The 14,709-nt window shown below is 40.9% G+C and overlaps 1 protein-coding gene across 1 annotated transcript in view; it reads right to left on the bottom strand.

Moving 5' to 3' along the window:
- NT5E (5'-nucleotidase ecto) overlaps positions 1 to 14,709 on the bottom strand; it is a 45,258-nt gene that overhangs the window by 13,904 nt on the left and 16,645 nt on the right. Inside the window, exons 2-3 of the mRNA XM_032154552.2 lie at positions 13,957 to 14,179; positions 9,825 to 10,013 (exon numbers count right to left, since the gene is read on the bottom strand). Of these exons, the coding sequence (XP_032010443.1) occupies positions 9,825 to 10,013; positions 13,957 to 14,179 (412 nt within the window). The remainder of the gene's footprint in view (positions 1 to 9,824; positions 10,014 to 13,956; positions 14,180 to 14,709) is intronic.

Raw genomic sequence — 14,709 nt, 5'->3', positions numbered from 1 at the left:
GCATAATTATATATTTTTTAAAAATCCGATCAGGGCCAGTATCTCTTTCAAGACATTTAGTTCCATGAGGGCAGGGGCAGCTGTGTCTCTAGGATTTGCCTAGCATGTGGTAGGTGCTAGATAAATGTTTGTTGAATGACAACTTAAGGAGTTTAGCAAACACCTTTCTATGGATCATACATGATTATGATGCTTTCCCTGTGGTGGAATCTTGTAGAAGCCAGCAATGCCTGAGTGCCAGCCCTCTACCCCAGGTCCCCTCAATTCAATGTCCTCAACTATGCAGCTGGGTGGGAGCTAGTGAAGAGGAACCTGAACTGGGAGTTGGGATACAGAAGAATGGGTTTTGCTACTAGCTCAGTTTCAGTCTGGTTTCTGGACCATGGGAGAGACATTTAGTCCCTGGGGCCTAATTTTATTTTCTAAATTTGTAAAACCAAAGATTTGATTAGTGGTTTAAATCAATAGTTTTTTTTTTTTTTAAGCTATTAGTATCTTTAACACACAAGAAATCCTTTGTGGCAAGGCAAGCCAATAAAGCAGGAAAGCTGAGTTCCTCAAGCTGTACACCGGTAGAGCTGGAACCCAAGACTAGGTTCCTGCCACCAGAGCCCCTCAGAGCACAGCACAGAAACTTCTGGCCTAGAAGTCCCCTGCACCCAGTCCCTCCAGCTGTCCAGTCAGGCCCGGCTGCTGTCTCTGCTTCTGCTAGCCTAGGAGCACCTTCAGGTGACCAGGACAGAGCACGCTCTCCGGTCATCACAGCCCATTCAAGAGGTGTCCAGCAACCAGAGGAGCAACCACTGTCTCTTCAGTCATCTGTACCAAACCATAATGCACAAGCTGTCATATCAACTTTAGGGAATTTGAGGGGTCAGACACTGTTATCTATGCCCAGACTATGTCACTCTGCACATGCTTCAATTTACTGCTCAAATTCTTGCCTCTGGCCTTTCAGTGATGACCCAGGAAGTCTAAAAGAGATTATGCATCTTCTGGTAGTATCCAGAGTGGGCACAAAGCCCTCATGAAATGCAATCCAGGTTATCTGCTTATACCCAAGCCTGACAGGCTGGGCAAAGCAGGGAACCCTGTAGGTAGAGAACAGTTCACCACACATTTAGTCACTCATTCAACAGATCTTCACAGAGCTCCAGTGAGTGCCCAGTGTTTTGGATCTCCACCGCCTAGCAGGACCAGGCCCATGGTCTGGTGCATCACCTTTTGGAATGGCTGCTCCATGAATACAGAGTAGGGAAAGCGAGCAAATACTTAGCTTTCTGCCAGCCTCTTCTCTTCACATGGAATCTGGCCATCTCCATGGCTCAGCATCATTCCAGATATTAGGATTCCTATTCACTTCTTACATTATAGAACAGGCTTCTATACAGCAATGTTTAAAAATAAGAAAACAAAAATCATCAAAACACAGCTACCTTCTGGTTCTATCCCTATGGCCTATTAAAATGCAGTGGCCAAAAGAATGGGGTGGAGAGAGAGAGAGATTAATTTTCATCTTGGCATGCCCGTGTAGTTCCATTACTGGTGTTCTTTTCAGAAGTAACGACTTTATTTCTTGAGATTAAAAAGGAGGTAACTGTGACCATACATTGATATACTCCTTATATATACGCATTTGGCCAGAGGTCTTCCTACAATGGTCGTCTACTGCTGTGTGAAAGGCTGTGTGTAGTTGGTGAGTGGTCTGAATGACCAGTTCCCTTGAGTCATTCCTTCCCATCATGCTGGTGCACAATGCAGTGTGGAGTACTTCAGATAAAGCTTAGAACCTGGAGGTCATCTGGAATGGACGGCCAAAGCTCTGGTTCCAAATCATGACAGAGTACTTGGAGAGTGTCTTACAGATGAGCAGTCATGAATTCCTAGCCATAAATGTTTCTTGGCCTGGGGGAAACATATACTGAGGACAAGAGAAATGAGTGAAGAATACCTAGGCTGCTTGGGTTAAACCACTGCATTCCTGGTTTCTTATCGTTTAAAAGTAAGAAGATACATTTAGTCATTTTGTGAATGTAGCTTAGATTCTCAAATTTAGGATATCTTTTTTTTATTTAACAAAAATATGTATTACAGTTCAAGTTTAGAATTAGTGGTTAATTTGATAGGGTTTAGAGGGACTTTAAAAATTTGTTATAAAAATAAAACTAGCATTACAGAATATTTGGCAAATGCAGAAGAAAAAAATTATTCATAGTCCTACCGCCTTATGACCAATATAATTTCTGTGAATTAATATGTATGAGAAGCAAGGAGGGGAAATTGGTGTTGGAATACATTTTAAGGAGAAACCATTTTGTTCAGTGAAATACCTGTATTAGAGTTCTTCAGATAGGATATATCCTACTGGTTTCTATTTCTCTAGCTCTCTCTCTCTTTCTCTCTCTCAATACTATATATATAGAGAGAGATAATACATGAGCAGAACTGGGCCCTAGAACATAGTAGGGCTAAGATAAATATGTCAGTTCTCTAATATTCTCTCTCTCTCTCTATATATATAATATATATATTTAACAGATCAAATATGTCTAATATAGACATATTTATATGTTCTGTTCATATATTATCTCACTTAATCTCCACAACTCTCTAAGGTAGCCCTCTCACTGTCACCATTTTAAAAAAAGAAAGCTGATGCTCAGAGTGGTTGAGTAACTTGTCCAAAGTCAGACAGCTAGTGGTGGCTAAGCCTGAGAGGAAACCAGTTCTTCGAGTTTAAAGCACTTTCCAAAACCCCATGCCACTTCTCAGTGAAAGCTGGAGAAATGAGATCCTTTGCAGAAGACCATCAAGCAGAAAAGTTAAGGAAACACAAACTTCAGTCCTGGTAAGAGATTCGTATCTATGAGTGGGCTTAAGACTTCACAGTAGCTGGCCATCACCTTTCCTTATAATTCAACCCTGCCAAATGACCTTGGACTGCCATTTGTTCTGTAGTCATTCTTTTTAGATTTTGGTTTTGGATAGTCTCACTTCATCCTGGAAAGCAGTTTCATGAGACAGCTAAAATGGATCAGTGTTATGTGGCTGCAAAAATTACAAACCAGAAGGCTCTGGCTTTGCTCTATAAAGGAAGCAGGTGCTCAGGCTGGGCCATGGCCAGAAGTTTACTGAAAGGACCCAAGTGGGTGACCACCAGTACAAATAAGTCCTTGTGCTTACCACATTCAAAAAGACCAGGAAAGCAAAGTCCTTTTTTTTTTTTTTTTTTGAGACAAGGTCTGTCTGTCACACAGGCTGGAGTGCAGTGGCGTAATCATAGCTCACTGCAGCCTCAAACTCCTGGGCTCAAGTGATGCTACTGCCTCAGCCTCCCAAAGCACTGGAATTGCAAACACTGGGATTGCCAACATGCCCAACCACACTCAGTCAGTAAATTATCTTTGAAGCTACCACCCACACCTCTGCCCCTTGGTTGATTCTCCCACATCACTTAATAAACACAGATGTCAGCAGTTCTTATCAAATGCCCAAAGGAAGTGGCTCTTTGTTGAGGCGTGTTTCCCTGTCTTGTGAATGTTGTAAGTAATAAGATTGTTTTCTTGTTCTAAAAGGCAAGATTATCTCAACTGCAAGGATGAAAATTAATGGAGAGATGAATAATGATTGTAAACACCAACAACAGTCTCCCACCCTCTTTACTTATTCTTATTACAGCAGGGATGCAGCCATCCCATCAGACTATGCACCAGCCTGATGGCAGCATGAAGAAAACGCAGCAGGTGCTTGTAGTCTGTTTTAGTTATAATTACATTGCAAGCTCCATTTGTTTTAAGAGCAAAATTCTGTGGTCATTAAAATTATTTCTTTAGATACATGAAAAGTTTTGAATTTTATATTCAATATGTGTGCCTAAATCCAGAAGCAATGGAAATTAGGTACTTAATTAAAAAAAACTGATCAATCAAATAAAGAAATCTTACTTTTTAAAGAAGTGGCACTTGTTAACATTCATTTAACAATACTGGACACCTGCCTTCCATGTGTCAGCCTCGACACAGTCAAGGGTGTAACGGACACTTCCAGGCTAGCAAGGAGAGAAGTGAAGCCTGCTGGACTGGGAGGGAAAGAGGAATTCAAAAGACTTGAGGTTTCATAAGGCTGAAGGTGAGCTCTAAAAAAATAAGGGAGTGAGAAAGATTTATGGATAGGAGGCCTGTGATAAGAGAGTTGGAGAGTGGAGGCAGGGAAATACTAGGTAGAAAAGAGTGGGGTCCCTGGCAATGGCTCCACCCTCAAGCCTGGACCCATGGCCCAAAGTGGGAACTTTATATCCCCGTTTTGCTGCCTGAATGTTGCCTTTTCCAAAATCACCCTGGCCCGCCCTGCTCCCCATCCTGTCCCCATAAAACCCCCAGGATCCACTGGCAGTGGAATGGCAGAGAAGGAGAGAAGAGAAGAAGAAGTTTGACACTGGTGAAAAGCAGCTTGACTTCAGAGGGATGGCTTGACATGGTAGGACCTTGGAGAAGAGTTCAGCCAGGGATGGCCTAACTCCAGGGGGAGACACCTTCCCACTCCCTCCCCTTTCCAGCTCCCCGTCCCACTGGGAGCCATTTTCATCAGCAATAAAATTCTCCACATTCACCATCTTCAATTTGTTCGTGCAAGCTGATTCTTCCTGGATGCTGAACAAGAGTTCAGGATACAGAGGGCTGTCACATTGAGCTGTTAAACACTTAAGCTGTCCACAGAGAGCAAAGCTAAAAGAGCACACTGTAACACATGCCCTCTGGGGCTCCAGGGGTCACAGATACTCACCTAGATGCTGCCACGGAGCCGCACAGAGTTCTACTCCTTCCAGCACCCAGAAGCACTTGTGCCACCCTCTGAACCCACTCACCTATGTGCTCTCCCTCCCGTGAGGAGTTGAGAGCTGCAGGATGAGTAAACAAGACAACCCCTTCATGAGTCTCACGAAGGGGTCAAGGGAACTATCCCATTTCAGTTTTGGACACGGAGAAATGCTGGAGATAATCAAGCCTCAGCCTGTGGCCCCAGAAGTGAAGTTGCTGAAATGGAGTGGAGGTGTCAGTCACTGGGTTGAGGAGATCAAGGGACTCTGAACTTTGGGTATTAGATCAACTACCCACATGGACACTCTGCCAGGTGAAGGCAGGAGCTGGAGTGGAGAAGAAGACAGGAAATTAGGTGCTAAATTCTCAGTGATGTGGGACATTGCTTGGAGGTGATTAGATGAGAATGATAAGATGGGGGACAGGTGGTCTGAGCCTCAAAGGAGTTAGAGGAATAATTAAGTTCATATCAGTAGCCTAACGAAAGTATGAGGTATTCTACCAAATTTTTTTTTTATTTCCCCAAATCCTGAAAAGTAAGCTTTCAGGCTCTGTGTATGGATGACTTTCTAGATAACAGGATGTTAGAATGGGAGGGATAACAGAATTAACAATTCGAATCCCTTTAACTTGCGGCTATAGAAACTGGTGCTTATATTCACCCAAGGCCACAGCTAGCCAGGTTGATTTGCGGAATCCAAAACTCAGTTAAAATATTGGGAGGCAAACAGAGAAACAGCATTTTTGGAGTCCCTTCAAGGACAGCACAGAGAATAGAGTCCCCTGGTGTACCTGCTGCAGGTTTCAAACTGCGCTCATTTTACTACTTTTTTCTCTAAAGGAAGCAACATGGACCAGTTCGTGACTCTAGGATTTAATTTCTTTAGAGAAAGCATTTGCATTTTAGCTCTTATCTTTGTAACTTTATCATTTCGTAAGCCTCGTAGAGGGAAGTTCCCTTCTCTTCACTCTGATGTTAGACTGGTCAGCCAATGCTAGGGTTAGCTGCATATGCACGGTACTTGGAAAGGAAAGGAACCGGAATAACTTCCAACATTTGGAAGGGATCCATTCATGCACTGTTTTAGTCATGCCTTATTTGAAGCTGAGTTTTAAAAAAATATGAGCAAGCTACAATACAATAAAATTAATGTAATGGGTGGTAACCAGCATTTAAAAAATCAAATAACAGAACAGAAAATATGAGGGTGCAATTCATGAGCTTTGGAAAGGTTTTCTTCCATGTGTGTTTGTATATTGGATACTGTGTGTGCAGAAATGGTTCTCAGTAAGATTTAAAATTCCAAGGGATGCATTATTTTAACTGTATTTTTATTAACTAATCATATTTATCAGATTCATTATTTTAATGTCATTCTAACTCCATAAAATTTTTCAGCAGAGTTGTTTTCTTAAGGCCAGGAAAGTTTATTTAAACAGACAAATATGCCTCATCCCTATTGTGTCCTGGAATTACCTTCAATGTTTTTGTTGTTGTTGCTGTTGTTGAGACAGGGTTTCACTCTGTCACTCAGACTGCAGTTCAGTGGAGCCATCATAGCTCATTGCATCCTCAACCTCCCGATTCCAGTAATTCTCCCACCTCGGCCTCCTGAGTAGGTGGGACTACAGGCATATGCCCCTATACTTGGCTAATTTTTAAAAAATTTTTTGTAGATATGGGATCTCCCTATCTTGCCCAGGCTGGTCTCGAACTCCTGGGCTCAAGTAATTCTTCTGCCTCAGCCTCCCAAAATTCTGGGATTATAGGCATGAGCTGCTGTGCCCAGACACCTTTAATTGTTAAGTTCGCTCATCAAAACGGTGAGTATGAAAAGTGAAGATTTTCATCAGAACAAGTTTAATCTTGGTAAGCAATCATGAAACGTGAAGCAATCATGAAATGACTGAGTCTTAGTTATCTCAGTTTTCTCAGAGACTGTAATTATTTACTTCAAGATTTACAGATAAGCAAACTCTAATTTTTATCCTCAAATCTTTCTTTCATCCAGTCCTTCATCATTAACTAAATTTATCTACTTAGCAAAGGCTCATACAGTTGGCTATCTCTATCTGTGGGTTTGCATTGTTAGATTCAGCCAACCATGAACAAAAAATATTTTCTAAAAAAGGATGGTTTTATCTGTACTGAACATATAAAGATATCTTTTCTTGTCTTTGCTCCCTAAACAATACAGTATAACAACTATTTACATATCATTTACATTGTATCAAGTATTATAAGTAATCTAGAGATGACTTAAAGTATATGCGAGGATGTGCACAGGTCATATGCAAATGCTACACCATTTATATAAGGGACTTGAGCAACCATGGATTTTGGTATCCACGGGGAGTCCTAGAACCAATCCCCCACAGATACTAAGGCATGACTGTACTGTTATGGGAACAAAGGACAGGCTACAGAAATAATGGGAAGCTGGGCATGGTCTCCCAATCTTTTCAGGTCTATCAGGGCACACTCATTGACGGACACATACCACAGGCTATGAATGACTAATTGTTGCTGTAAGACAGCATTGATTAAGATGGTGTAAAGAAAAGTCAAGGGGAACACAGGAATGTTCACATCTGAATGAAGGGATGAAACTCCTTTGAGTGTTCATGCATTATTTTGGTCATGTCCCATTTAAAGCTGAGTTTTTAGAAACATGGATTAGCTATAGTACAAGAAAATCAATTTAACGAGTGGTAACTGGCATTAAATGAATAAAACAGTAAAACAGAAAAGTCGGGGTGCATTCCATGTGCTTTGTGAAAGTTTTCTTTCACTTGTATGTGTGTGTGCTTTTGCGCATTTGTATGTGAATGCACACACACATATATGTTTGTGTGTTTTGGCTCCCTGTCTAAAATGTTCTTACTACGGGTCACAGTTTAAACATTTTGAAACCATTATTCTAAAGGAAGAAGCGGGAGGAGACATATCTAGCTCCCACTGTGTGTCCAAGAGTGCTGACACTGCCTCAGAGAAAAGCTAAGGTTTGGGTTTTCACAGGTCTTATCCAGTGAGCCAGCACATAACTAAAATAAGAACAGCTAACATACTAGGCCCTGTGCTAAGGCCATTTACCCATACATTCATTACACATATTAAGTCACAGTGACCCTTTGCAATAGGTACTCTTGTTACCACCTTCATTCCACAGATGAGGGTAATCAGGCATTGAAAGGACCCCACCATTAGTGGTAGAGTCAGAAGGACTTCATTGAATCTTCACCCCTACCCAGTGCTTCCCAATGACCTGATCCAGTTATTTCCTAGTCTTGGCTCTCTTAGTTCATTTAACCCTCATGGAGTTGTTGAAGCTGTTTGATTGCAAGTTATCCATGCCAATAATGTCCAGTGCTAGTTGTCATCCTCATCACATTTATGGATTGTCTGCTATGTGCCTGGGGCTGTTCTCGACATCTTATATACATCTTTTCCCATGGAACAATATTTATCATTCTTAAGAGTAACGTAAGTGCCTAATCTATTTTAGTCTTATCTGTCAAAAAAAAAAAAAAAAAAGCCCTACTACTGGCCATAACCCATAAATTGATTTCACAACCTCTCAGTTTAACTCGGTTTAAAATTATTCCTTAGCCTGTGTTTACCAAGAAGTAAAATATCTGTGAAGGAATTTAATTAGCACACATTCATAATGGTATTTTCTTAAGTGAAGGCCAACTTTAGTTTGTGAGTTATGATTTTGACTGACATGTTTTTATAAGCAGGCAACCTCTATGACACTGCATACCAGAATATAGCTATTTATAGTTTATAAACTGCTCTCACATATTTGTACATCTCATATAATTTTCACAGTAACGTGGAACTTTGAGCATGATCATCCCCTATTTTGAAGCTAAGCTAGCAGATTCAGAGATGCTAAGTGACCTGCTCATTCAAGTGAATTAGGAATGGGGACTTTTGACTCAATATTGTGTTTCTTTCCTTTTTCTAATTTATATCTTGCTTTCTGATTGCAAAAGTAACATGCATTCATTATTTGAAAATACTCCAAAGTACTAGAAAGAAAATAAAAATTATTTTCTTAGTGATAATCCCTTTTAATGTTTTTGGGTATTTCCTTCTTATTGTTTGGGGTATTTTGAGTTTTGCTTTTATCAAAATAGCATGGTCTTTGACAGTCCACATAAGGATGGTAGAAGCAGGAGCCTCTTCAAGGGGAGGGCTGTTCCCACGCCAAAACCTTCCTTGCGAATGCTGATAGACAGAAGAACTGTTTACCAGTCTCTTCTTCCTTTCCTTGGGCATACTTCAAAGATCTATGCAGTGCAAGGTGGGGGAAGTGGGAAAGGTGGAACCAGATTCAAAAGTTTTGGGACATTATAGGTTTAAAGTGGAAAAATCATAAAAGAGTTATTCTAATGAAAACTACTTAACACCAATCTGAGAGAGAAAAAAAGAGAGTGGTGGGGGTAGTCAGGTAGTGGGTAGGAAGAGTGCATGCTCTCCTGAGGACCCAGGGTCATGTGGCTTCCAGGATACTTATATTCCTAGTCTGCAGCAGAGTTAGGACTCACACTCAGAGTTCCAGCTTCTGCTACCTGTGCAACCTACAAATCAAATCCACCTTGAGTTATAAAGGCCCTTATTTACATTATTTTGTTTATGCTTAAAGTTTTTATATGACATGGTGCTTTTTGATAAGAATCTATCATAAATGACTTGGTTGGGGCTCAATAGTCTTTTTGTTTTACATATGTATGGTATATATATGTTTTATACATATTTTATTTCATATATTTATCACATACATAAATATATGGAATTGACTTATCATGAAACCAATAAATTCTTAGTAATGTTTGTAAGATTTACACATGTTCCCATTTAATGTATATTACATATATATTATAAATCATATAATATACATTACATATTAAATAGTAAAAAGAATGATAAGTTACAAAGGCAAAAGAGACAAAGTACTTATCTGGACATCCTGGCCTGTGCAATCCTTTTGAAACAATTACCTGTGTAAAGAAATGTGTTGGAGTGTCCTCCCACCACGACGTCCACACCCCTCACTTTCTGAGCGATGAGTTTATCCATTTCAAAACCCGAATGTCCCAGTGCAATAATTTTGTTCACATTTAGAGTTTTTAACTTATCTACTTCAGGTTGTAATGCAGTGATTTCATCTTCAAACACTAAATTTGTCCCTAAGGAACAAAATAAATAAAATGGATATTTATAACAATTTTTATTATATTACTTATTATACATATTAACATGCAGAGGTTAAACACCTTAATTTACTAAAGCTCAAGAGTCAGTAAAACCAAAACATATTTATTCATTAAATACAAAACCCCTAAGAAGTAAATAAAATTTCAAAGCAATATCCTCGTTACATTCACTTTATGTTGTATTAGTTTAAGGTTGTGGATATTGTTTTGCTTGAACTTGGTTGCAAACTGTGAGGAGGCTTCAGATATTGTTTTATATATTTGTACATCTCAACTTCTACAATACCAATGCAGAAAATGCCTGAGCACGTAAGCATGATATACAAAACAGTATTAGCAACTCCAAGATGTTGGTTGGAAACTTGGGATAATCAGTGTTCAAACTTAAAACTGTCAGGAAGTACTCCTTGAATGCCTATTTTAACACGGCAGTTGATAACTTTGTCTTGTTCTCTTTAATGCCAGCAGGCCAGGCACAGTGGCTCACGCTTGTAATCTCAGTACTTTGGGAGGCTGCAGCAGGCAGATCCCTTGATGCCAGGAGTTTGAGACCAGCCCAGGCAAAATGGCGAAACCCTGTCTCTACTAAAAATACAAAAATTAGTCAGGCGTGGAAGCAAATGCCAGGTACTTGAGAGGCTGAGGCAAGAGAATGTCTTGAACCTGCCAGATGGAGGCTGAAATGAACCGAGACCATACCACTGCACTCCAGCCTGGGCAACAAGAGCGAGACTCTGCCTCAAAAAATATATAAATAAATAAATAATGCCAGCATTAGAGCATTATTGATCTCTGTGTTAATCATGGGGGCCTCATCTAAATGTTGCTGGCACTGGGATTGTGTACGTTCTTCTCTGGGTGCTTATTACTGCACATAGTGGTAACAAATGATAGCCTTTTGTTATCAATAGTCAAGCATGGCTCTCACTGTGCAACCCAGGTGCTCTGTGTGTGGCAAGGCAACTGGTTCTTCCAACTGGCTCTGTAGCCACACTTGAGCAAGCTTTGAGGTTTTATGGCTATCACTGGCATGAAGATGACTGCAAATACAGACATGCTGCCCTGAAGTCATGTCTGGTACTCTATGACTAGGGAGTCCTCCAGTAGATCCAGACTCTCTTATGCTGATTTCTAAGAACTAACACTAAACAAGGGGAGGAGGGTGGGAGAATGACGTCTCATTAAAAGCTTTCAAAATGCAGGAGCCTGCAAACTCCAGTTTGAAAAGTACTAACCCAAAGAGTAACAAGACTTATTAGAAATGCATCCCTTGTTCCACTGTGATGTTTAGGAATGTCTGTGTGCTTCAGCAGGGGAACTCCTGAATCCTTAACATTAACCAACTCCACAAGTGCAAATTATCATGGAAGATAATTCATGGCTGACATCACAGCCAGGGACGCCCCAGAATGACAACCTAATAATTAGCAGATCACAGATGTGTTGGACTGGCAAGGTTGTCAGTAACTCATAGGCAATGTTGAAAAATCAAGAGTTGTAGTTTTGCCACCGTTGTCTATCATGAGAACATCAAGGACAATCTGCTTCCTGTTGGTTGCCCCAAGAAGCCCAGGGCTCCCCGTTGACCCTCAGTGCTATGTTGCCTTCTATGTGAGCCTTTCCTTGAGCATCTCTTTGAAACAACAAGGTGCACCTTCCCCCATGCTGCACTTGCCATTCCCCTCCTGCTTAATTCTTCTCCACGGCCTTACCACCTTCTGACCCACCAAACCATTTACTCATTTATTGATTCCCCCACTGAATATGTAAGCTTCAGTGGGCAACTTTTTTTTTTTTTTTTGGTCAGTATCCCTGGTGCCTAAAACAGTGTCTGGCACACAGACAGGTACCCAGGAGAATGACTGAATGTCGAGAGTATGCTACCATCTTTTGCTTAAAGTATGGCTGCCAAGAAGGAAAAAAAAAATCAGAGAAATGCCTCTGAGGACAAAGGAATGTATTCCTCTATTATATCAGAACCTCACAGGACCAGGCATCCCATATATACAAAGCACGGGTTATATTTCAAGATGTCATGAGGAGAGTTGTATTACAGGTATTTCATGATCTAGCTAAAATAAATTAGATTAAATGTGCTAGAAATACAAGTTATACCCCTGTGGGTGCCCAGGCCACTAGGACTGGGAGAATTGGGCTTGATTAGGGTCAAAGAACTGTAGGAAGAACCCACACCAGGCTGCTGGGCCTGTAGTCTTGGAAGAAGCAGTGCTCCTGGAAACATTCTATTCCACCCCATCCCTTTCCCCCCACACTGGGCCCTGCAAAATGCAGCCCTCTCTTCCAGCAGCTGCTGGAAACAGCAATGTCACTTTGGATCCCCTCTCTGTTACAGCCTGGTAAAGGGCTGTTCAGAGTCCCAGCTGGGGCAGTTTGATTTCTGGAGCTGCTGTGCCTTTCCACCAAGACCTGCACCTCCTACCTCCTTATGGGTGCCTTGTAAAAAAGAGACAATGCTTTCCTCCAAATCTAGCCCTACAATCTAGCCCTGACCCAAATTTCTAGCTTTTCCTAGTCAGAACCCATGCTCCAGGAAATGGAACTAGCTGCTGTTCTGTGACTGTGGCCCCTATACCTTCCTGCTCTCATGTATTCATCCCAGCAATGCTTCCTGAGGACTTATCATATGCCAGGCACTGTGCACAGTCCATTGGGCAATAGTGAGACAGCAGAGGTTGCTGCCCCCATGGAGCCTGCATCCTAGCATGTGACTCTGACCTCACTTCTGGAATGTCCTGTGCCCCAGGGATGTTTTACACAGCTCTCAAGGGGACCAAGGAGGTTCTTCAGCAAGTAAACCTGACCCCAGGGTGGGGTTGGGGGGTTCTTTAGCAAGTCCTCTCACTCTTCTCACTGACCATTCCAGCCCCAGCCGCTCCACCCTGCCTCCGTCTCTGCCTCTATGCCAGCTGCAGGACCCGCTTGCTGCTCTCAGTAAACACAGCTGACTTTTCTGTTGTTGTTTCCAATGGCCTGGACTTATTTATTTTATAATAACAACAACAATAAATATATATTTTTGAATTGTCAGTTATATGTCCTTTATCAGTTAGTTCTTAATGAAAACTCATGTTTCTAGACAACCCTAGCTACTAGTTTCCCTTTTTTTCTTCAAATATGGAAACACATTTAATTTGGATAATTTAAAGAAAATGTCATTTTTGTTCTCATTGCCAAAGTATTTCAAAAAGTGTTCTTATAAAGTGCCTCAAAATAGTTTCTTGAAGGGTCTTAAGATTATATATGTGTGTGTGTCTTATATGTATGTATGTGTATGTGCCAATTATGTATGTGTGTGTCTTAAGATTATATATATTATATGTACATATGTGTATATATGTCTATAAATGTATATACATACACTTATATATGTCCGTATATATCATAAGACCACTATATATATTTCCCAGAAAGTCAGATACAAGAATGTCATTAAAACGAGATGAATAATGAAAAGCGAGAAAGGTGAGTTAGCTGGACATGTAATAATCATCCTAGAAAAGGAACAATAAGGTAAATTGAGGTAAAACCCTGGCTCTGGGCTCATGGCTCCACAGGAGAAGGGCAGTGAGTTTTGAGGCTCTCATTCTCTAGTAAATGAATCTGTACTGTTTAGCACTGGCTATAAATTGTCTCCTCTTCCCATTTTGAAAGCACTGAATTAGACAAAGATACTGTTTTTGTCAACAAAGAAGTTCACTGAGCAGAGGAGGACATCTCTTTAAGAAGTATCTTGGAACAACAGCATAGAATTTACCAGATTGCTTTTATCAGTGTTATTCTAGTGCACTATTTACCCAGTTGTTCCTACTTTTATCTACAGTCCATAAATATAATGCCAAGCTGTGATTTAGGGCATCTGTTTTCAAGCATTGAGTGCTATAAAAGTAGAAAATACCTGGATTTGAGAGATAAGGGGTTTCTTTGGAAGTGTATCCAACGATTCCCACAACTTCATCACCAACAGGAAGAACTTTATATGGCAAATAAAGTCCTGATATTTGAGATGCTAGTGGCCCCTTTGCTTTAATGTTTGCACTCAGAATTGGAAATTTGGCCTCTTTGAGGAGTGGCTCGATTAGTCCTTCTACACCATTATCAAATTCATGATTTCCCAGTGCCTAGATAAAACAGAAAAGAGAAAAAGAATTACGTACTTTAAAAACATAACATTAGTCCAGTATTTCCCCAAACTGACTAAGCTCTATGAGATCTATTCCATGATTTTGTGTCCTCCTCACCTGGGTCAGGCCCAGGAACATTCAGATCATCATATTGGTTGAGAATTGCTACCCAGGTGTCACACCACCTAATAAAGGTGGTTTGCCAGTGTGCATATGCAACACCTGGAGAGCTGGCCAGGGTCCACTGTCCCACCATCTCAGATCGGGGGCAGGTTCGAATGTTCACATTTACCAGCCTCTGCCCAATTTTTCCCTGTTGCTTTTCTCTCATAAACCCACATTTCAGACCCCATGATTCAAGCCACGATCTGCTGGTGAGAATGATTAACATCAGCAGGACTTTAGCAAAAGGCAACCTGAAATGTACGGTTGGCGGAGACCAAAGGCCTCCTTCCTCATTTCATCGCCTCGGTCATCATTCACATAGGTTCCCACAATTGCTTCTTCCCAAGCACTCCTGTGGTCCT

Source organism: Hylobates moloch, unplaced genomic scaffold (genome assembly GCF_009828535.3).
Source record: "Hylobates moloch isolate HMO894 unplaced genomic scaffold, HMol_V3 SCAFFOLD_2, whole genome shotgun sequence".
NCBI classification, from domain to species: domain Eukaryota; kingdom Metazoa; phylum Chordata; class Mammalia; order Primates; family Hylobatidae; genus Hylobates; species Hylobates moloch.
The sequence above is the reverse complement of the archived record's forward strand: the minus strand, read 5'-3'. Positions and strand labels throughout refer to the sequence as shown.